Source organism: Esox lucius, chromosome 19, assembly GCF_011004845.1.
Source record: "Esox lucius isolate fEsoLuc1 chromosome 19, fEsoLuc1.pri, whole genome shotgun sequence".
Taxonomy (NCBI): domain Eukaryota; kingdom Metazoa; phylum Chordata; class Actinopteri; order Esociformes; family Esocidae; genus Esox; species Esox lucius.
The window spans coordinates 6,759,940-6,784,029 of record NC_047587.1 but is presented as its reverse complement, the minus strand read 5'-3'; the positions used below and the strand labels follow the sequence as shown (position 1 = coordinate 6,784,029).

At 40.6% G+C, this 24,090-nt stretch overlaps 3 protein-coding genes across 3 annotated transcripts; 2 read left to right on the top strand and 1 right to left on the bottom strand.

Annotated features, from left to right (window-relative positions):
- The first annotated feature begins 3,349 nt into the window (after positions 1 to 3,349).
- Positions 3,350 to 9,378, top strand: snx20 (sorting nexin 20). Its single transcript, XM_010883237.3, has 5 exons — positions 3,350 to 3,626; positions 3,997 to 4,148; positions 4,303 to 4,589; positions 9,029 to 9,140; positions 9,241 to 9,378. Exons 1-4 carry the CDS (start codon positions 3,551 to 3,553, stop codon positions 9,057 to 9,059), a joined length of 546 nt encoding a protein of 181 aa, XP_010881539.1. The 5' UTR covers positions 3,350 to 3,550; the 3' UTR covers positions 9,060 to 9,140; positions 9,241 to 9,378.
- On the bottom strand, positions 8,638 to 17,968 carry LOC105018100 (terminal nucleotidyltransferase 4B-like). Its single transcript, XM_010883238.4, has 12 exons — positions 16,532 to 17,968; positions 14,847 to 14,970; positions 14,619 to 14,665; positions 14,373 to 14,502; positions 14,145 to 14,252; positions 13,905 to 14,033; positions 13,515 to 13,728; positions 13,002 to 13,128; positions 12,747 to 12,850; positions 12,420 to 12,604; positions 11,699 to 11,844; positions 8,638 to 9,388 (listed from the first exon to the last, which is right to left on the bottom strand). Exons 1-11 carry the CDS (start codon positions 17,122 to 17,124, stop codon positions 11,761 to 11,763), a joined length of 1,845 nt encoding a protein of 614 aa, XP_010881540.2. The 5' UTR covers positions 17,125 to 17,968; the 3' UTR covers positions 8,638 to 9,388; positions 11,699 to 11,760.
- Positions 17,969 to 18,422: 454 nt separating this feature from the next.
- mphosph6 (M-phase phosphoprotein 6) lies at positions 18,423 to 24,037 on the top strand. The gene is made up of 5 exons (XM_010883241.4): positions 18,423 to 18,651; positions 18,912 to 19,024; positions 23,223 to 23,313; positions 23,418 to 23,521; positions 23,612 to 24,037. Exons 1-5 carry the CDS (start codon positions 18,604 to 18,606, stop codon positions 23,733 to 23,735), a joined length of 480 nt encoding a protein of 159 aa, XP_010881543.1. The 5' UTR covers positions 18,423 to 18,603; the 3' UTR covers positions 23,736 to 24,037.
- Positions 24,038 to 24,090: the final 53 nt, after the last annotated feature.

Sequence of the window (24,090 nt, the reverse complement as noted above, 5' to 3'; positions counted from 1 at the left end):
GTGTCAAAAACTCTTGATTAAATCCATTATGATTTGTGGAAAATTTCAAGGGGGGGGTGAATGTCAAGAGCCTTTGTAGATTCATTTCAATCTATATATGCTTTTAGACATGACAAGCATGAACCTAATTCCCCTATGTCTATGATTAGAAATACATTCTCACTATACATTAACACACTTCTCATTGTTGTGCTAATAGTCAAAAGGTACAGCTCAAGTCCGTCCACTTGCAAAGAAAGATATATATTTGCTCAGCTTGACCGCTTTATAACACATCGGAGGGCTTCCACAAATTCCTCTGACAATGAAATTACTCTTTATCAGGTAACCGTAGACATTTCCCATGGAGCCACCCTAGAAATTGAGGATGAATTTGGATTATACATGTTTCATACACAGGCCATCCACATACATAGTAATGGCAGCCTCTTATTCTAGCCTTATCTGTTCCTAATATCCCTAGTGAATAATTACAATTCAGCACTGGTGTTATGTAAATATTCTTAATGGGTCTGACAGTTTAACAGTAATGTGAGTTTTAATTGATCTCCTCAACTTGTGTCATAATTTTGAATAAGGTCATTTTACTTCCCCGAGGAGACTAACCAGATCAGATGATACTGATAAGATATAACTCCATCATTTGGCAGAAGCAGACAATTATCCAGTAAAAATCATACCACACTTTAAAACACACTTTATTACCAAACAATTCCACACTGAAATAACAAATACATTTTTAACACAGTCCATTAAAAGATATACAGCTGGGAATGAGATTAAACACGATCTGATTAGGACAGGTAAAGACTAAAAGTGGAAGAGAGTTATGTTATGCTATGTTATGGTATAATCCAATATAGATTAGCAGCATTCTTTAGTAACTCAACTAGCAAGCTAACAATCACAATGAGACAGACTCAAGTCTCACAGCTGTCTCTATGGCACAATGTACAAACTGGCCTCAGAACAAACAGTGAATTATGCTCAGTCAGTGGTGAAAACAGAGAGAAATGTATCATCAAATCTAATAAATAAATGCATAGCGACTCAGCCTGCTGGGCAAAACAACAGGCCCTGATGAAATGCCATTGTTTTTCTCACAAGCGGTCATTTATGTGCTTATGGTGGTATTAGACAGTCAGTGGATTGTTCCATAAAGAGATGCTGTTGGTGTTTAAAGGAAAACACTCTCGTTTGCAACAGTTTATACACCAGCTGGAACCGTGGCTCACATGTGAGCATGAGATGGATCTGATGTCACACAACCTGGTGCTCAGTATCCAAAACCATACCATGCCTTTGTTTTCTCTGAAATAGAATGTATGTGCACTTCTCTTTGAATGATGTCATTCAAAAATGCACTATGCAAGTGAGTGGGAGTGTCATGAAGGCATTGTCTACAAAACAATGAGACAGCCCGAACATCCCTGTGCACGTATTCTGTTTTTGCAAAAACATTTTCTAACCATTTAGCACATGCTATTATCCATTTAGCACATGCTATTAAGTTTACATTTTCATTGTGTTTTCTCCTTGAAGGTATCAAACCCGCAACCTTGATATAGTGAGCATGACGCTCTACCAGCCAAGATACACAAAACCCTGAACATTCTGCCTTTTTAGTTTGTGTATTAAGATCCCGAAACAAACCTGAAGAAAACCAGTTTGAACCAAGTGACGCGGACTGATGTCTGCCAAACATGGAGCTACTGTAAAAAAAAAATTATAAACCCTGATACAGCAATCCTTTGAATGAGTCTCCATCCAGAGGACATAGCTGGTACTACAACATTAAATTCAACCAGAGAAGGTTAGAAAATGCATTCCTAGGAACAGAAATAATGACACCCAAAGGAGGTTTTGGTTTTAGGAGTGACCCTTGTGAAAACTCTACCGGAGTGAATTTATCTATGGAATAAAATACAATATAACATTATGATTTAATACATATACTTGTCTGATATATTTTTTTAATATGTGCCTAGTTGGTCACTCGGGTCCTCTGACACTGTCCTTTAAATTTTTACAAAAGTCAGAATCAAAACATTGGAAGGCCTCTTTCAGCCACTACGGCCCTGTCAACCTCTTAACCAAATCTATTTCATAAATCCCCTTTTTACATCAGAACAGCCTGAAACTCCAAAGAGCAAGCAACAACAGAGTTGAGCACAGTGGCTAGGAAAAACTCTGTAGGAGGGTCACAATTTCGTAAGAAACTGATCGCTAATTATACTAGGTCCTTGGTTGCACTTGTTGCAGCTAAAGGTGGCGCAGGAAGTTATTAAATTAAGTGGGGCAATCATGTTTTCACACAGGTCCAGTTGGTGTTGGTTAACTATTTACCTTAAATAAATACAATTCTAACTTCGTATCATATTACATTTTGTATGATGATCTGAAACCATTCAGTGTGCAAATATGCAATAAGAGGAAATCAGGTAGGGGGCAAATATCTTTCCATGGCACTGTGCATAATCAGTAGCTTCTGAATTGGGTAAAACGGGTTTTATTTACAGTGATTTCAAGGATTCAGACCCTTTCAATTTTCCACATTTTGTTGTGACAGATTTAATTAACTGATGCGATCTACACACAGAGCCCTATAATGACAACCCTATAAGTGAAAACATGTTATTTTTTTATTTGTGCCAATTTATTGAACAATTAAATATTTCATGTGTACAGTTTAACATTGAAATAATATTTGTTACACCAGAAACGTAACTTGTCTCATGGTGGGGCAAATCGAACCATTGGTTTAACTTACCACAGAGCCTTTGACTCATCTTGTCCAACAGACACAACATTGGAAAAAAGTCCCCAGCTTAGTAATTGGCATCAATCTCTACAAACGTGTTTTCACTTTGCCATTATGGGGTATTGTGAGGCGATTGATGGCAAAAATAAATGAATCCAATCATAAATTGAGTCTATAACTCATAAAGGATAAGTTAAGAAAGTGAAGGAGTTGAAATAACTTCGAAGGTCACTGTAAATATAGTTTGATATAATCGTAATCAGTAATGCCATGTGCTGATCTACCTTTTCTGGATCAATATGAGAACATGACAGCATGAGAACATGACAGCTGACAGCCTTTTTTCCCCCTTTAAAAAAAAAGAAGCCTTTTTCTGTTTATTTGTCATGTTTTTTGAGTTGTGAAAAATTACCACATTCTTGTGATAATATTACAAAAGCGATAAGATGGGAGATACTTTTTCACTGCACTGGATACAGGGTAGTTATAAAAATGCTAATTAAATTGGCTCAACTCATTACCCATCATCCCCCACTTCTAGTTTCACTTCCCTAAGGGGCTTTCAGCTCTTACTTCAGTTTCAGTCTTGGATGCATTTCTTCATGTTCAGACCTTGTGTCCCTCTTTCGCTACTTTTCCATTTCCCTGCTCAGACAGGGGATGTAAACAACCGCTTACGTGCGATTTGAACACACCACTTTGTGCTGAGTGGTTGGATTTGCTTTTATACCTATTAGTTTTTTTTTAAAAAAATCAGGATTCGCTAACCCTGTATGTTCACAAGTCCAAATGGCAGAGGGTTCCAATAGCCCCTTCCCCAAACTAACAGTTGATGCCCTGGATTTGGAGGATTCACGTCAACAAGGTAAAGAACATTGGAGTGGTGTTGTCCCTCAGTTTGGTTCTGATTTATTATTTTAGCCAAGTAAAGCTATAATTGCTATAATTAGCCTTGTGTGAGCAGTAATGTGGCATCTAGATTTACTTGTGCAATCCAAAACAAAAACTGGTTGTTCAGGTTACACAAGGAAAAAATGCTATTTTTAGCCTAGGCATTAAGTTCAGGGTAAAACTTACAGTTGGGGTTAGTTTCAGTTTTAGGTATTGCGGTTTCATGGTTAACTCCAGGCATGAGGTTTATGTCACTGAGGTTAAGATTATGGTGAGGTAGGTTTAGGTGATAGGAAAAACAGAGAATGCATTTTTTATCAAGAACAGAAACTTGTTTCTTGCAGATGTCCAGTGTCCAGGGCCCAGCTCCTCCTGTATGACCACCAAAGAGCTGCAGCAACACTGGAGGGCAGTGAAGCAAAGACTGAAGCCGGTCAAGCTGTTGTTTGAGATCCCGTCCTCACGCATCGTAGAGCAGCTCCACTCCAAATACGTGGTAAGGGATGTTTCACATGAAGCACGGCACTGTTTCTGGTGGCGAAGTGTGTCTGCTGTGGTGAGAGCTGAAGCATGCACAGTAAAAGGTTGTCTTCTGTCACGATACTGCGTGTTTCAAGGTATGAGATATTTCAGAAGTTTGTGTTCTCCAGGTGTACCGGATTGTGGTGATCCGCTCGGGCAGCTACGACTCCCACCGCGTGTCTGTTGAGCGCCGCTACAGCGACTTTGTCCGCCTTCACCAGCAGCTGATAGAGGACTTCAGTGAGGAGCTTGAGGAAGTCACCCTCCCTCGTAAATTCTTAACCGGAAACTTTCACCCCGAAAACATCTGGGAACGCCGCCTGGCTCTCCGCGATTACCTTGCCCAGCTCTACAATGTCCGCTGTGCACGACATTCCGGACACTTCTTGGATTTCTTCACGGATCCAGAACAAAGGCAAGCACACAGCCTACTCCGAGCAGGGCAGTTTGAGCCAGCGGTGGTGCTACTAGAGAAAGTCCTGGAGCTTCAGGAGAAGCTGGGAGGCTGGCAGAGTCCTGCCCTGCTTGTGCCCACGCTGTGTGCCCTCACTGTGTGTCATAGGGACCTGGAGCAGCCAGAGGAGGCGTTCACCGCAGGCCATAAGGCACTGCCGGTGGTAAGGCGATACGGCCTGAAGCGCTACAGAGGGCCGCTGCTGGAGATGATGGTGGATCTAGGATACCACTTAGGGAGGCCGGTGGCCCAGCTGCAGGAGGAGTTGGTCCAAGTGAAGGACAAAGAGAGGGGACTGGTGTCTTTTTTCTCCCTTAAGGAGTTGGTAGTGCAAGAGTTTACCTAGTTTTGCTAAAAAAACGCCACTCAGGAGAACGTGTCCTTTAAAATACAGTGTGTATAGAAAAGACCCCCCCCACCCTTAAAATAATATTTTGTTGCTTTGCAGCCTGAAATGAAAACGGACAAAAACATAATTTTTTTTATTCAGCTGTATTTACAACTTATAACATCCAAGTGAAATATGCAATACCAACTTGTCAGAAAAAATAATTACAAAATAAAAAACAGAATCACTGAGTTGGAAAAAGAATCACCCCCTCCTAAAAATGACTTGTAAACCCAACCAGGTGTAGTTTTTTCACCTTCTCAATAGCACACAAAGCCAATCGACTTTCAACTGTGATCAGTTGTGGTCATTTTGATTAGCTCAGCAAGAAACAAGCTTTTCCTGAAGCATTTCAGTCCTTGGTAGTGCAACTGAAGAAAACAAACTATGGGTGGCAAGGCATTGTCAAAAGATCTCTGGAATAAAGTTGTGGATTTTTGTGGACAAGTCAGGAGATGGATACAAAAAAATGTCAAAGGCTTTATCAGTGTCTAGAAACACAGTGAAGTCTATTATTAACAAGTGGAAGGTATTTGGTACAACACAGACCTTCCCTGGGTCAGGACGTCACTCCAAACTGGATGAAAGAGCCAGGAGGAAACTGGTCAGAGAGGCTACCAAGAGGCCTATAGCAACTCTGAAGCAGTTGCAGGAATTCATGACAAAGAGTGGTCATTGTGTGCATGTGACAACAATATCACAAATTCTCCACAAATGTGTTTTGTATGGGGGGTTTGCAAGTAAAAAGCCACTCCTCAAGAAAGGCCACATGCAGTCACGACTAAGCTTTGCCAAAACGCACCTTGAAGAGACCTTGAAGACACCTTGAAGGCCCCGTGGAAAAAGGTGGTATGGTCAGAAGGGACTAAAACTGAATTATTTGGCCTCAATGTAAAACTCAATTATTTGGCCTCAATACAGCTCACCATCCAAATAACACCATTCCTACAGTAAAGCATGGAGGTGGTAATATCATGTAATGGGGTTGTTTCTCTGCAGCAGGGACTGGAGCACTTGTCAGGATAGAAGGAAAAATGGATGGGGCAAAATACTGTCAAATTCTTGAGGTAAATCTGCTGTTCTCTGCCAGAAAGTTGTCAATGGGAAGATTTACCTTCCAACATGACAATGACCCAAAGCACACAGCAAAACTGACCACACAGTGGTTGAAGGAGAAAAGGTGAATGTCTTTGCATGGCCTAGTCAGAGCCCGGACTTAAACCCCATTGAAAATCGGTGGAATGACTTGAAGACAGCAGTCCACAAACGGTCACCATCACATTTAACTGAACTTGAGCAGTTCTGCAAAGAAGAGTGGTCAAATATTGCAAAGTCTAGATGTGCAAAGTTAGTAGAGACATATCCCACCAGACTAAAGGCTGTAATTAAAGCAAACGGTGGTTCAACAAAATACTGACACAGGGGGGTGATCCTTTTTCCAACTCAGTGATTGTTTAAAAAAAAATAAAAAATGAAATGTTGGTGTTATATCTTTCACTTGGATGTTATAAGTTGCACTGAGTATATACAGCTGAATGAAACAAAAACTGTGTCCGTCTTCATTTCAGGCTGCAAAGCAACAAAATTTGATTATTTTAAAGAGGGGTGATACTTTTCTATACCCACTGTAATTAACTTTTCGATAAGAAGTCAAGCCATAGGCGTTTTCATGTTCGGGCTAATGTCATTTCCCTGTTCGATTTTCTCTGTGACACAGAAACCAATAACTAATTGAAAATTGGTTGTCCTCTACACAATTGATTGATTTTAGGGATTCCACCACAGTAATGCCTGATCGTGAGCAGGTAGTTCTGTCCACATTCCTTCTACTTAATTACATCTGACTTACTCAACAAGGTGCAGTGGAGAATGCCACTGAGAAAAAGTCCTGGTTATATTGTAACTCAGGTGATCCAATTCCATTTCAGTAACATTTGTTATTTTGTTTGAAAAGGTTCTTTTAATAATGAAAGATACAACTTACATTTTCCCACTTATGACTTAAACCCTTAGGGTCTTAACATTTATATATAGTCATTCATTTCATTCCACAAAAATATAATTAGCTAAATAAAAATATCAATAAACATAAGAAAATAAAACATCAATGCAGGGATTGTACATTTGCTGTAGATAATAAGGAGAATAAAAGGAAATTGACATTCAACTAAACAGTTTTACTGTTCACAGCAAAATAATCTGATTTGTTTCCTTTTCCTCTTTAAATTCCTTCATGGTTGGAAAGTCACAATTTAGTTTTTTTACTTAAAATGTTACCTGGTTTTGAACTGGCATTGACCTTAGGCAATGACATTAACATGCTGAATATTGATTTTCATGTAGAAAAGCATTTGATTAATTTCACGATGCTTGTTGTAGGCTTGTCTGTCTGAATTTTTTTTGTTTTTAATTAATGAGCAACAAGCACACCATAAACACATTTGCAGTGGAAGACATTGACAGAAAAAAAAAAAAACATTTAGTCATTATTTGTATTATTCTAATCGCATAGAATAGAGAAGTTTGACTTCTCGTTGGGTCGAAGGTGTAATTCTTTACACAACAACAGGTACAGGCAACGGGAAATCTGCATCTTTCACAACATCCTCTTCTTGGTCCATATCATTGCTTGTAAAACAATGAACTATCTTGGAAGTTGTAACAAAAATCTGGATACAAAGGAACTGCATGCAAAATGTTCTGTGAGGACCAATTTGGAGAACAAATACTTGGGGTAAGGGATGGTGTGGGCACACTCAAAAATAAATTGCTAACATCAGGACCTAGCAGTCGAAAACCTTAAGAGTACATTTTGACAAACCCAAAACTAGTGCGGTTGTCAAACCAGTCTGTACCATTGAAATAAACGCAGTTAAAAGCCAGAAATGTATAATGTTCTCAAGTAATTCTAGCTCAATCAGTTGCACTTTCAAATTTCCTTTTGCAAATCTGAAAGGATGTGATTGGTTAACCAACTATGGTGAAAAGGCCCATAAAGCCTTTTCACCACATTGGTTGCACCTGGTTAGATCATGTTAAATCTGTGAACGCTGAAGGCATAAGAGATCGGCAGGAAGGGGCAGGTGAGTGAAAGTGTAGTGTTGGACAAGCCCCAGGTAAGTACATGACATTAATTATGACACAGAGGGCGTCTGAAATATTCAGCACAACATTCTCAACCATCTTTTACACAAGGAGACAGGCTACTCCCAGGCTGTCGATCAATTAACATTTAGAGATTCATATAAATATACTAAAAAAATAAATACATAAACAAATACAAATCATTTTGTAATATGCAAAATAGTGGAGAGTACTGATATTTTCATATTAGGAAGCTTGAAAATCGTAGATATAGTGGTATTGTGTATTCCACCAGTAACATTAAATAGTAAGATATTACGGTGATTTAACGGTATTGTGAAATAGATCATTAGAAAAATGACACCCCTTCCTTATTATGACTGGTCCATTAGGGTTGATCCTTGGCCTGATCCTTAGGTGATTTTGTGCTCTCATTCACAGTACTCTAGCAAGGATCTATTTTGCTGATGGCTGGAGTTGGCACTTTGAACCCACACTTGGCCCAGTTCACAAGAATTGGCAAATCTATAATTTTTCTTTTTTTTTTTACTTCAGCTGGTGACAAATATACAATCCCTATTCATTGTAATGTTTTTTTTTTTTCTTCTCCTTCTGCCATTTTTACTTTTAAATCACACAAATATTTTGTGGTCTACTTTTTTTCTTTGCAAACTAAGGAGATAAGTTGCTGAAAAACATTTTCAACGGCTCCTTTTGTCAGTGCAAGCATTTCCCCAAACATAGCATTAAGTTCTATAGTTTTACACCAATCCTTTTTTTCCTTGTCATTTCTTCTGTAAGGCTGAATTAACCAAAGACCCAACCCCCAAAAAGGTTTTCCCAGTTCTGTTACTCAAATGCACGAGGAGATACAGCCACTGCTTAAGTTCAGGAATAACTGATGAGGCTTGACGTCCTTCTTGTACAGGTGTGTTAACATTACAGAAAGACGAGGATAGCGTCCATCTGCCCTTTCAACCGACAAAAAAAGGAGGAACATTCTTCCAACTTGGCATGAAGATATCACCGCCAAAGACATGGTAAGATTGCCTCCCTTGCCTTGGTTTTGGCAGCACAGACTGAGAGTTATGTGAAATCTGTTACACGAGGCCTCTTATCTACAGAGGTTCTCAACTGCAGGTGGAGATTTGCGTTGATGCTGGGTTTTTCTCCTCTGCTTGTTGCCACGGTGGCTCCTGCTGTTGCTGCCTGACGACTGTCCTGTTCCAAAGCTCGTCTGTGTGTCAGCATGGCTATTCTGACGAGATGTTGAACTCGCTCTGTCCACCTGTTGCCAGGAAAACACATTAAATAAGATTACCTTTTTTGTCCCAGAGATAAGTTTAAATTATTTCAAAGCAGTCTTTTTTTTACCTACTTCATTGTGTTTCTTTATTTATTATAAATATGACCTATTTTGTGGCATCCATCTCTCTCTCCCCAAACGAAGCAACTTTGGTTAGCATATATCTTGTTATTTTACACCCTTGTTGTTATTTTACTGTGTAGACTATGGTACAAATAATTATCCATTATACAAGGTTTTCAAATGTTGCAATAAACTGATAAACACACAGTGGTAAACCAGATACCCCCACTATAACCTAAACATTGACTGACATTGGTCATTACTTGACTGAGCCTTTCCGAAAAACCCAACAATGTTATTTGTATGGGTAATTTTCTATGTATTTTGGCATTTTTCAGCCACTCCTGTAACTCAGGGGAAATATTAGAATAGCCGTCCTAATGATAATGTTTCTTTGTAGAAAAATCTGCAAACCTCAGACAGTTCTATGGCCCATTTAAACAACATTATTTTACTGGCAAAAATTTAGTAGCTAATATCATTTTGAAGTAAAATACTTCAAGCATTGATTAATTCATGTTTAATGCCTAAGTTCAAGTGCCATAGAATTACAAGAACAAAAAGCTCCTCAGCTATTTTTCAACCTATTTGGTGTTAGTCAACATTTGGATTTTCAAAGGAAACTGGTACAATTTCCTATTTACAAAATGTTTGAAATGCAAATTTCATAATATGGGGCACACAAAGAAGGTCCTAACATACTCCACCTTTAACTAGTCTCTTCCACTTCTGCATCAATGCTGCAATAATTTTGTTATTTTTTAGAAAGAGCAAAGATTGACATATTTTTGATAACTGTATGTATGATTATACTATACCTTAACCATCATTGTGCATAAAATTGTTAATACTGATGATGCCATAAAATTAATCAATTTAGACATACACTCACCTAAAGGATTATTAGGAACACCATACTAATACTGTGTTTGACCCCCTTTCGCCTTCAGAACTGCCTTAGTTCTACGTGGCATTGATTCAACAAGGTGCTGAAAGCATTCTTTAGAAATGTTGGCCCATATTGATAGGATAGCATCTTGCAGTTGATGGAGATTTGTGGGATGCACATCCAGGCCACGAAGCTCCCGTTCCACCACATCCCAAAGATGCTCTATTGGGTTGAGATCTGGGGACTGTGGGGGCCATTTCAGTACAGTGAACTCATTGTCATGTTCAAGAAACCAATTTGAAATGATTCGAGCTTTGTGACATGGTGCATTATCCTGCTGGAAGTAGCCATCAGAGGATGGGTACATGGTGGTCATAAAGGGATGGACATGGTCAGAAACAATGCTCAGTAGGCCGTGGCATTTAACGATGCCCAATTGGCACTAAGGGGCCTTAAGTGTGCCAAGAAAACATCCCCCACACCATTACACCACCACCAGCCTGCACAGTGGTAACAAGGCATGATGGATCCATGTTCTCATTCTGTTTACGCCAAATTCTGACAGAAATCAGACAAGGCAACATTCTTCCAGTCTTCAACTGTCCAATTTTGGTGAGCTTGTGCAAATTGTAGCCTCTTTTTCCTATTTGTAGTGTAGATGAGTGGTACCCGGTGGGGTCTTCTGCTGTTGTAGCCCATCTGCCTCAAGGTTGTGCATGTTGTGGCTTCACAAATGCTTTGCTGCATACCTCGGTTGTAACGAGTGGTTATTTCAGTCAAAGTTGCTCTTCTATCAGCTTGAATCCGTCGGCCCATTCTCCTCTGAGCTCTAGCATCAACAAGGCATTTTTCGCCCACAGGACTGCTGCATACTGGATGTTTTTCCCTTTCACACCATTCTTTGTAAACCCTAGAAATGGTTGTGTGTGAAAATCCCAGTAACTGAGCAGATTGTGAATACTCAGACCGGCCCGTCTGGCACCAACAACCATGCCACGCTCAAAATTGCTTAAATCACCTTTCCCATTCTGACATTCAGTTTGGAGTTCAGGAGATTGTCTTGACCAGGACCACACCCTAAATGCATTGAAGCAACTGCCATGTGATTTGTTGATTAGATAATTGCATTAATGAGAAATTGAACAGGTGTCCTAATAATCCTTTAGGTGAGTGTATGTTAAGCATGGAATCAACCTTGCTAAGTATCAGCTAGTCTACAATTTCTAAAGAAACAGTTAAATCTTTGAATACATCAAGCAATTTAACACATTCTTTTCCATATTGAAAGATAATTAACTTTAATTGTGTCACATGATGTGAGGTAAATTATAGTCGCCTACCATGCCCTTGTTTGGGTGGCTAGAATGGCTGCCAGAGGAGGAACTTGTAGCCCTGTGATTGGTCAATCCAAGAGGGCAGCCCTGTGTGCTGATAAGCCACGCCTCTGTGTCACAATCTTCATTTTACGGGGGCTTCCATCAGAGTCCTGAAGGATCAGAGCAAACAATCAAGCATGGGCAAATATATTTTACAAAAGTATTTCAAGAAAAAACACTATGCTACAGTAAGCACCTACTAAGTGAAAAAGTAATTGGGTTGACAGTATAATAATCCATAAACATTAGTAAACAAAGAATAGTCTCAACTTGAATTTAAGAACATATGTAAATAAATCACACTAAATAAATAATGTTAAGAAATTAAATAGCTGTTTGGAGTGAGTGAGATCTTCCTATAGGTGACAGAGTTCATGTAGGGACATGTCAAAATGTGGAATTAAGTAATCTGGTAAGCCTTAATAATGGTTCAAATTTTTGAATGTTAAAAGGGCCCTTAATTTTACATATCAGGAATTCTAAAATCCAATAGTTGTGAAAAATTCTATACAATTCCAACCACTAGTTTGAATATTAAGTCATTTTAAGACAACGGTGCCAAGAAACGTCTCTCTCTAGGTATTAAGTATCTCAGAGAGACGGTAAAAGTATCACTACACCCTAGATACATAGGATTTTGAAGTGTGAATTGTGTAGGGGGGGCTCCATTTCACGAGGTACTCACAGCATCGCTGGAGCTAGCCGACGAAGACTGTGGTGAGGAGGAAGACAAAGAGGAGGATGGGGAAGAAGGGGGAGGAGATGAGGATCTGGGGGACTCTGCCCCTTCCTCAGAAAGATTATTGTTGCATTCGTCAGTCTGCTGAGGCTCAACCAGCAACGTAACATCATTTCCTGTGACATCGTTTCCTGTGACATCATAGGGGGAAAAGGTACACATGGAGTGTCAATTTTACACTGTTTTGACAGCGATGTACTGTTTCGATCATTTCTGTCACAACACATTACAGCAATGGTAGGAAACAGGCACTAAAAGCCTCATCTGCATTACCATTTATGGCAAGGGATTTCAGAGACAGGTCAGCCCACTTTGTACTGATCCAGTCTCTGTAATCAGCCACTTCCTGGGTCACCCGGATTATTCTACCCAGTATACTGCAGGGGGGCACAACAACAAACTGGATTAGCACAAGATGGACACAAAGTAGACACCCGAGGGCAACATCCGCGTCAAATCTTAAATATCTTTGTTCAATGTTCCATTCCTGGCCACCAGCCTCCCCACGCGGCCCGGCGCTGCCCGTACCTCTCGCTGTGGTTATTGGGGTAGTACTTGGCGATGGGCGACACGGCGTGGCTCAGCACCATGTAGGCGTAGTCAAACACCTGCTTCACCTGCATAGCCCCGTATGAGCTACGGCCCACGTCGTTACCTAGGCAACACGGGGAGCGCACACACCAAAAATCACACGTTCAGGCGCAAAACTCAAACGTGGCGGGCGGTAACTGGACCTGGCCCACAAGGACGTCGATGAAGTAACTACACCTGAGGTTTTAGCTGTAGCTAAAGTCAGAAGCCCAGGCCATTACAAAGAACGTGGATCTGCTATATAGCCAGCTACTAAGCTGGAATTAAACGTGCATTCAAGTCATCTAGCAATTTACAGTGGTTAAGTGCATACATTTTCACACTTTTATTGCCACCCTGTGGGACTCAAACGCACAACCACTGAGCTACACGGGACAGAAGATAATTACTGTGGTATACGCGGAGCGTGGTCCAAAACACTGACACAGGTGTGTGAGAGGCGGGGCTCACCAGGCTGCAACGGGTCCTCGATGTAGAGCAGGGAGGGGGTGTATCCATCCAGCATGCTCTTCTGGACCTCGTCTTTGGAGAGGTAGCAGCCACCATCCTTGATCCGGATTCCAGTCTTCAGGTAGTTAAAATGGCGGCCGTACAGCTCGAAGAACTCTATGAGCAGGACACCAGCATTGGCGTTGGGGCTGCAGGGGTCCTCCCTGCTATGGAGCTGAAACACATCACATTTTCCTTTGCGTGAGATGTAAACATAGTGGCAAAGTGAAATAAATTCATTAATTTGACATTTCTCCTTGCTGTTACTTGTTGCAAAAGTTCATAATTTTTTTTCAGAATAACTACATCTTCATCAAAACACTAAAGAGAGTATTATGATAAAGTACCCACCTGTAAGAAGCTGACAGCAATGAGGAAGAGACAGTAGGAGCTGATACCTCCTGTAAACACTTCATTCATGTCTCTTTGTAATAAGAACTGTTTCAGGACAAGCACCAGGTACGAAAGCACTGGGTATTTCTGAGGAGAGATAACACCTGTGGTATGTAACACCATTTATGATTGTGCCAGAATTCAGCCAAGAACTAAAATATAAACACACACAAACAATAACACAGGGACGGCGTATACCTTTTTATAATCTTTGATGAGGGCAGCAGCCTTGACAGCATTCTTCATGTTGAAACTTATGTCGACTTTGACCTCTGTGAGAGAGTCTGTCAGTTTGATGATTGGTACCTGAGGACCAGGAGAGATCAGATTTGCCAGACATACACTCAGTAGTTCATGACCTGTCCATAACACACAGATATTCACACATCTACATACATAATCCACAGACACAAACACTCCCCATACCGTGGCCTTGTCCAGCACCTTGACAGAATTCTCCTCCACCACCTTGTGTTTCCTCAGAGCCTCCTCTAACCTCCACAGAGGACGGGTGTCTCCTTCCCTGAACTTCCCAAACACCACCAGGTCAATGTCACTGCAACACCGATACGCAGAAATACGTTAGGAGAACCACAAAAGGACGGCCAAGGGGAATTAGGAAGGTTATGGAAAACATGTTCACTAAGGAAATTACTTGAGACCGCTGCTTACCTGGTGGGTAGATAGAGGCCTGTGCTGAAGCTTCCAAATACCTGGACCTGCAAAGCAAGGGCCCACAACCATGACACTGCATAATCGACTCCACGAAAGGCGACCACAGTATCACACTGGTATGCATATATAATCATTAATACTACGCCCATTTTCAAATGCAATTATTAACCGAGCAAGAAAGTCAATGCACTTTGCATCTGACTACAGTGAGCGTGATTGACTTACATCCACGGTGGGCCAAAGGTCCTTGATCACCCTCTCGATCCTCTCCACCACCTCTCTCCTCATCCGCTCCTCCTCCGGCCGTGGAGACATATAGGCGTAGAAGTCCTGGATCTCCTCGTGGAGTCTGCAGGACCGCGGGGAAGACGGCATTGTTAGAACGCTGTGCTCCAGAACACGTGTCAAATACCCGAAGAGTAATGAAGTCAGGGATAACCTGGCAGAGCCATGAACGGCTGAAACACTCAATCGACCCCTGCAACTTTGCACATCGTCTATTAATGAATTTCTTTAGATCAAGTTAGGGGAGGCAGGTAGGCAAGTGGTTAGACCACTACCAGGACAGAAAGGGTTGCTAGATCGAATCTCTGAGCCGGCAAGGTGGAAAATCTGTTGTTCGGTCCCTGATTTAACACAGCTAACCCTATTAAGAATGTGTTCTCATCAGCATACCTGGTAAAGGTAAGGGTTGACATTTTTATTTTAAATAAAGTTAAATAAAAGTTTTTAAAAAAAAACCTGTAGCTAGCTGGCTTACCCATTACAATGGATTAATCTGTCATAGCAAACCAATCCTGTAGTTAAAGCATGCATGCTAGAAGTGGCCTTGAGTTTCTCAGGGCAATATGTAGCTTGTGTTCTACAGGGAAGGAAGTTACTATAAATATGCAAGAATGCATTTAAAGAGCAGCAGTGTGTATTCCCAGGAGGAATGACATGTGCCAGCTGCTCATTCAGGGGGTAAAAATAATGTTATTTAGAATAACTCTTGCATGGTGCACGAGACAAGGCTGTCGGCTGCCGGCTGCATCAAGCTAGGCTGCTGTAAAAACAGCAGAAAAAGGTTCAGACTAAAGGCACTTTTAATTTCTGCAAGTTCAGCCCTCAGCAATATGGCCACTTTGCTGTAGTACTCGTTTTGGGACAGGTGCAGGGCCCATTTTTTTTTACTGTGAAACCATAGCATATTCGATAGATACGAAAACTCTATAGTTCACGGAGCCATCTCTAATATGAAGTCCTTCATGGAAAGTTGAGGAGAACATCCATCCCATTTTGATTAACAATGAGTAACACGGGTCCACACACTTCTCAGCTGGTCTGGTAGGAAAGTGTGTGTAGCATGTCGGGACCAGATGAGGCATTGGAATGCGGCAGAGCTGGGATAACCTTGTGTGGCGTCTACCTGATCAGCTGGTGAAGGCAAGTGATCACAGTATAATAAAGTATGTGGACACCTTGTGTCTTTCAAGTCACATTAGCCCAAATGCGTTAATTTGGGCTATTTAGCAACCAACTGCTGTTAAATAGTAAATACTATTTTTAGGAACTCATCTTTATTCTTCCTGGCTACCCAAACTGCTGGCTCCGGCCAAAGCCTACACCACGCCCACGGACGATTTCTTGACAAACGATAGTGTAGCGGTAGATTTCAGTTTCAGTCATCAGGTTATTACAGAGTTTCAAACAACTCTTTATCACTGCTGAGCTACAGAACACATTTAATGTGGGATTATGTGCGCTAAATCATACAATCTAAATAAACATATGAGGTAACTAGTTATACGTTATTGGCAACACACGCCAAAGTCACTCCCTGTTCTCTGTAACATATTGACAGCCAGCCAGTTCAAACATGAAGTGTGAATAGGGCAGTTCTGCTACATTACCCCAGGCACCTTCCTTACCCCAAAATCCCTGCAGAGTAGTTCCTGGTTTTCCAAGGCGTGCCCGTGTAACCAACCGCACGGCATCCAGCGTCCTCCGATGCAGAGTTGCTGCTAATATTCAATAAACTGCGGTTAAAACCAAAAGTGCTGGCTCGGTTGTCTCTCCTCCGTCTGTTCCCAAGTTCGCATTCTCTGTCTCTTTCTCTCCCGCCAGTGAACGTAATACCACTCACAAATCCAGGACCACTAATGTTACTGCCCCTCGCCGCAGGATGGTGGTTGATATTTGTTTCCAATAACTCGGATTGCTGTTCTATTTCATAATCGCCTTTAGGATTGATAGTTCCTTGCATTATCGTGTCACCGCTGCTCGTGCTAACGTTGGGGACTCCGTTCTGAATCACGTTTCCGTTCACGTTTCCAGTGCCTCCGCTCACCGATACACTAGTACTATGACTGATCTTGGTGGGTGTGTTCGAGACAGCAGATACGTTGTTATGATGATTCAAACTTATATTGCCCAGACCTTGTGTCGTTTCCCAAATATGAATCCAAGCGCTGTTGGCAGGGCCGAGCTGTTCAGGCTGGAACCAGGCAATTCTTGGATCCATGGAGTGGAGCGCACGGCCGACGCACGCGTGCACGGCACGCTCGCTGCTGGCTATGTGTGCGTGACTGGCACTGTCATGATAAAGCTAGTACTACTAGCCACACTAAGCTAGCTAACGGTGTTGGAGGAATAATAGCTTATGCGTACAATATACGCAAATCCAGTGACGTATATGCAAATAACACAGCCTATGGTAACACGACGCTAAAGTAAGAGGTGAAAATATACTATCTAGACGATGAGTACTTACTAAGAACCAAACGTGACAAGCTGTGTACAATTTGGTCCAGCGACTCCATCAATGGCGGAGCTGATAATATTGCGCAAACTCAACTCACTGACAGTAGACTTGGAGTGGGCGGGGGGGTCGTCACTAGTTTACACAGCCACAAAGTCATAAACCCCGTTTATTTTTGACAATGTATTTTATTAAAATATAACAGAGTTCACGTTATTCAAGGGCTGAGGGCAAATGGCTGTCTACGGGGTTGGATCGAACCCACTCAGAATACTTCCGGAAACATACTGAGACCAAATCTCTTCATAGAATAACCCAACATAGTGCAAACACTTCAACATTAAACATTTGTAATAGCGTCGCCATTATTGCCTAAAACATAATCAGATATTTCGCCTACTTTAATGTTTTATAATGTTACCTGATTTTAAGCCTAATTTTAACTTTAAATTGCTAACCTCTACTGCTGTTGAAGCTCATTTTTGGCTTCGTTTACACAGCAATTCCAATGTATACATTCTTGTACAGTAATTTTTATTTTTACGAATTACACCTTTTCACGACCGCTCTTTTACAGATGGTGTTAAAGATGATTGGCACATTTCTATATTGTTTATTTCTATTTTCTAACTAAACACTGCAGAAAATAAAAACATATTTAGCTGCGTTCTGGGCAGTACAAAATCTACGGAAACGGGGCTGTACCACTTCAAAACGAGAGGAGTTAGGTTGCTATTTGAGAAAATCTATCAGTCCTCAGTTATTTTCTTACAAATTACAAATGTAAATACTTACATTGGCTTATAAAACTACTCTGCTTTACATTTGAGTTTATTTGATATTACCATGAATATGTATGCTATATGTCATGGCTCCGCCAAATTAACCACTGCGATCCAAAACAACACTTTCTTTGATTTGAGTCACCATAGCCTTAGGCACGGTCATGGGATCAGATGACCTCTCCAGAATCTTAATGCAATGCGTGAGGGAGAAATGTGCTGAACTGATCTTCGATCAGTATCCAGTGATAACTTCATCTTCAATCCGAGAGCTGTTGAGAGTGAGAAATCCTTGATCGATTGATCATGTCTGAGTTTATATTCCAGTGCGTGGAAACGAACTCGTGGTTATAGAAAAATAAAATTCATAGCGTCAGTGTAGTGAAAAATACATCTTCTTGCGGATAATTAGAAGAGCGACATTTTTCAGTTTCAGAAGTACTCGGAATCTCCAATCGAAATGGCCAATGACAACGCCAAACTCTCCAAAAACCTTTTGCGTATGAAGGTAAGAAATGCATGCTAATTAGCTAGCTGGCTAGCCAACTATCCGCTAACTAACCTGAAGCCGTGCTAATAGTATAAGTAGCAATGCCAGTGGCACCCCTAAACCCCTCTTGATTCGGTTTTTGTTGGCAAACGTGAATTTACTTGATTTTGGTAGCTGGGGAGTGTTTGTTAACAACCTATCAAGGGGCTAACGTTAAGTAAATATTTGGTTGCTACAATACAGTTCCACATTGTCATTTTCTGTCCTGTCCCTACTAGTTCATGCAAAGGGGCCTGGATGCAGATACAAAGAAGCAACTAGAAGAGGAGGAAAAGAGGATCATCAGCGATGAACACTGGTATCTGGACCTGCCAGAACTCAAAGCTAAAGAGTACGACTTTTACATTGTCAACCTGCGTATATTGAAGCAATTTAGTCCAGTTTAACGACACACAAGTCTGTCAACGACATCCAACATACACTTTGGTCATTGGGATGAGATGACAATCTCTCTAGTGCAGGGTTTCTTAAACTATGGGTCGCGGACGCGTTAACGTTGGGTCGCTACGTGTCAGGATAAAATTGTAGTTATTTAATTAACATTGGAATTGATTTGGTAAGGTGCAACCGAAACATTTTAGTGTGCTCAGATCAGCCAATCGAGGGGGAGGAAAGATGACCGTGTGTGGTTTAGGGTAGACGTGGTTTGTTCTGCCTTTTTCCTGAAGATGAGTCTGCAACACGCAGCGGGGCTGTCATAGCACCAAATAATGCGCTGTCAGTAGTTATGTGAAGTTCGACTCACTTTACTATTTCGGATGTTTTAGAATCATTCAGTAAAAAGAACTAATCCTTCGACTCATTTTGTTCATTTCAGTCAGGAAGTCTAGCACACCCTCAAATTCCCGTCTACATCGGGCTTCTTATAAAGATGGGAATAGGAAACAATAGGGAATAGGTCTATTATTAGAAGATTTAAAAAACTTCTGACTGCAGGCCAGGGGGCATTAATTATTGTACAAAAAACACACAAGCGTAACATATTGTCCAGAATCAAAGTCAAGGTTCAATTTAGATCAATATAAATAATTAGAAAATAGTGATACAAGTTCATTTTAAACAATTATATTTATCTTGATCATTACAACATTTAAAATGTACTAATACTAGTTGTCTGTCACTCAACATCACCGTTGCCCTGGTTTCGGAGACTCAGACGCACAGTAACCTCAGCAGTGCGGTTCTCCCAGATAAGTTAAAAGTTATATTAGCAGAAGACACGACTTTCCGGACCCACAAGCTTTTTGTGAATGTGTGAGAGAAATTTAACCAATATCCCACTTGGTGGAAATTCAAGTCACTTTTATTTATATAGCACATTTAAGAACAACAGGAGTTGACCCAAAGTGCTTTACAGTTGATTCAGATGGATTAACATCTGCCTCAAACAGGTATATGTGCAGGTGCTAGAACAAACATTTTGGACGGGCTTTTGATTGCCATGGACGGGCACATTTGTCCTACTTATCAACAGAATACTAGCTAAAGCACAACGGAAAGCAAATAATAATTGCATGCATGGCTTGCTGAGGCTATATACTAGCAAAATACATAGATGTCAATCAAATTTGAAAGCTTTAGTAACTGCAGTAGTTACACATTCTTTGTAGCTTAATGATCACATCACTTAAAGCACGTCTTCGATCGCATTTGCAGATGAAGGCAAGAGAGTTAGCCTGCGTTCCAAACAGCAGATGAAGGCAAGAGAGCTAGCCTACATTCCCAAGAGTAATTAGTGGCATTCAGTATTGGGAAACATCTTACCCAAACTATTTTTGGGGGCAAATAATTCTTGCTGGGGGCCAATGCCCCTGTGCCGCCGTGTCTGTATGCATGATTAAAGGAATAATACATAATATAATAGTACATATAATACATAGAGGACAAGACTAAAATGGAAAAAACTTAAGACAACTAAAATTATGTAAAATCTAAGTAATGCAATAAGTTGTTTAAAAGAATTTGAATAAAACCAACAAAAAATTTAAAACATAAGAGGATGTTAAAAATAAGTAAAGAGTGGACTTGACAAAAACCAAGGGACAACCTCAGACTGAACTAAAAGCGAGAGAAAAAAGTTGGGTCTTTAAATTTGATCTAAAATTGTCAATGGTGGAACGGGATTTCATGTGGGATGAGAGACTATTCCAGAACATGGGAGCAGCAACAGACAAAACTAGGCTACCCCATCTTTCCTGGAGGGTGGGTTCTTGCTTCTTCCAAATATACCAAATAGTTTATTTTGAAAGACCAAACATCTTGCCCATGTCTATGATCTGATATTTTAATCCTTAATATAATTTATGTATGTACTCTATTTCCATTACATTCATGTTCACAGTAGCAGAGGACTGCTACTGAATGCATAAAATGATGTATAAAAGAACTAATTGGTGCATAAAAATTCACCAGAATGCAGGAAATGAAGCATCTGACACTCTCATTGGGGAGGACCCCCAGACCCTGCTTCATTTGTGTCCCCCGGACTTGGGGCAGCTGTCAAGGTGTCTTTTATTTTTCCACATTGAAGGTGGAAACCCTAAGTGGAAGAGTAAGTCAGCTAGCAAAGCATTGTGGGTATTTTATAACAGCTGACACTAAGCAGATAAAAGGGTACTAACAGTTAACTTTATCTGTGAAAGTACTGATGTTAGGTGTAAATATACAGTGAGGGAATTCTCTTTTTTAATCTCCTGCTGATTTTGTACATTTTCCCACTGACAAAGAAATTATCAGTCTATAATTTTAATGGTAGGTTTATTTGAACAGTTAGAGACAGAATAACAACAAAAAAATCCAGAAAAAGCCATGACAAAAATTGTATACATTGATTTGCATTTTAATAAGTGAAATAAGTATTCGACCCCTCTGCAAAACATGACTTAGTTCTTGGTGAGAAAACCCTTGTTGGCAATCACAGAGGTCAGACGTTTCTTGTAGTTGGCCACCAGATTTGCACACATCTCAGGAGGGATTTTGTACCACTCCTCTTTGCAGATCTTCTCCAAGTCATTAAGGTTTTGAGGCTGACGTTTGGCAACTGGTACCTTCAGCTCCCTCCACAGATTTTCTATGGGATTAATGTATGGAGACTGGCTAGGCCACTCAAGGACCTTTTATGTGCTTCTTCTTGAGCCACTCCTTTGTTGCCTTGGTTGTGTGTTTTGGGTCATTGTCATGCTGGATTACCCATCCACGACCCATTTTCAATGCCCTGGTTGAGGGAAGGAGGTTCTCGACCAAGGTTTGACGGTACATGGCCCCATTCATCGTCCCTTTGATGCGGTGAAGTTGTTCTGTCCCCTTAGCAGAAAAACACCCCCAAAGCATAATGTTTCTACCTCCATTTTTGACGGTGGGGATGGTGTTCTTGGGGTCATAGGCAGCATTCCTCCTCCTCCAAACACGGAGAGTTGAGTTGATGCCAAAGAGCTCGATTTTGGTCTAATCTGACCACAACACTTTCACCCAGTTCTCCTCTGAATCATTCAGATGTTCATTGGCAAACTTCAGATGGGCCTGTACATGTGCTTTCTTGAGCAGGGGGACATTGCGGGCGCTGCAGGATCTCAGTCCTTCACAGCGTAATGTGTTACCAGTTGTTTTCTTGGTGACTCACCATTATCATGATAACTGCAACTCCACGAGGTGAGATCTTGCATGGAGCCCCAGACCAAGGGAGATGGACAGTTCTTTTTATTGTTTCTTCCATTTGCGAATAATCACACCAACTGTTGTCACCACCTCACCAAGCCCATTCCAGCCTTGTGTAGGTCTAAAATCCTGTCCCCGACATCCTTGGACAGCTCTTGGGTCTTGGCCATGGTGGAGAGTTTGGAATCTGTTGGATTGATTGATTGTTACTGTGGTCAGGTGTCTTTTATACAGGTAACAAACTGAGATTAGGAGCACTACCTTTAAGAGTATGCTCCTAATCTCAGCTCGTTACCTGTATAAAAGACACCTGGGAGCCAGAAATCTTTCTGATTGAGAGGGGATCAAATACTTATTTCACTCATTGAAATGCAAATCAATTTATAACATTTTTGACATGCATTTTTCTGGATTTCTGTTATTGTTATTCTGTCTCAAACTGTTCAAATGAACCTACCATTAAAATTATAGACTGATAATTTCTTTGTCAGTGGGCAAACATACAAAATCAGTAGGGGATCAAATACTTTTTTCCCTCACTGTACTTTTCCTGTACACATCTAGTTAATGATGTATGCCAAAGCAAGACCCCTATTAATGTGGTAACTTTAGATAGCCACCCCTACCAAATTAAGTTTGCCAGCTAAAATGGTAAATCAAGATATTTTAATCATAAAAAAATAGTTTTTAAGTATTGGTATTTAATTTGTTTTTATTTTAGACACAAGGACCACTGAAATAAGTTGTGGCAAAATGTGTCAATGTGCAGGATAAAACTCAAAAGATTTCTCCACTCCATGGCAACATGGGTAGAACTGATACAAACCGAATGATATATTGCCAACTAATTCCTTTTCATTGTCTTGTTTGGTTAGGAACTTCATCATAGAAGAAAGTAGTTTTGGGCCTTTTGAAGACCTGAAATATGGACGGATGTCATTCAAGGGGTTCAATCCAGAAGTAGAGGTCATTATTGATTTAGATTTACTTTCAGGTTTATTTTTAAGACTGCAATAAATCAGTTTAAAGTGAATTTGTTTAATTGGTGTTCATTTGTTTTCTTTCTCAAGAAACTTATGATCGCGATGAACACTGCAAAAGAGGAAGAAGAAGAGGAAGAGGAGGAAATCAGCAGAATGGAGACCGATATCACAGATGAAGACATGGCTAGACGGTATGAACATTTGTTTTATCTTGCCTAGTTGAACACATGTGGATGGCATTTTCTTATCTTGGCAATTCCTACTTTAATCCTCCCTTACAGATATGAAAGCCTAGTGGGAAGCATGAAGAAGAGGTTTGCCAAGAAGCGTGAGAGGTCAGCATTGGACAAGAAGGAAGCTGTTGAAACGAAACCAAAAAAGGCTTTTTTGAAACCTCAAGACTGAATTTGTTCCGGACTGTCCAGTGATGTTGTGGGATGTGGGAATTTCAATTCCTTTTTTTTTTTTTTTTTTTTATATATACTGTAGTGTTTTCATTAACCTTTAGCAAGTTCTTCTCATAAATGTGACATAACTAAGCATATATTTTAAAGCTGACTGGATGTTATACATCTTTTTTTTTTAAAGATATCTCTTCCGGTAGTGAGGGTTATGGAATCAGGAAATGCAGTGTGTATTTTCTTGTAAGATGCCCATATCCTTGTACCATGAACAAGGGTATGGTATCATTAAAAACACAACCCAAGTGTGGTTTCTCTGCCTGCCTTTCTAATGGCTTCTGCTACTACAGAGACAAAGG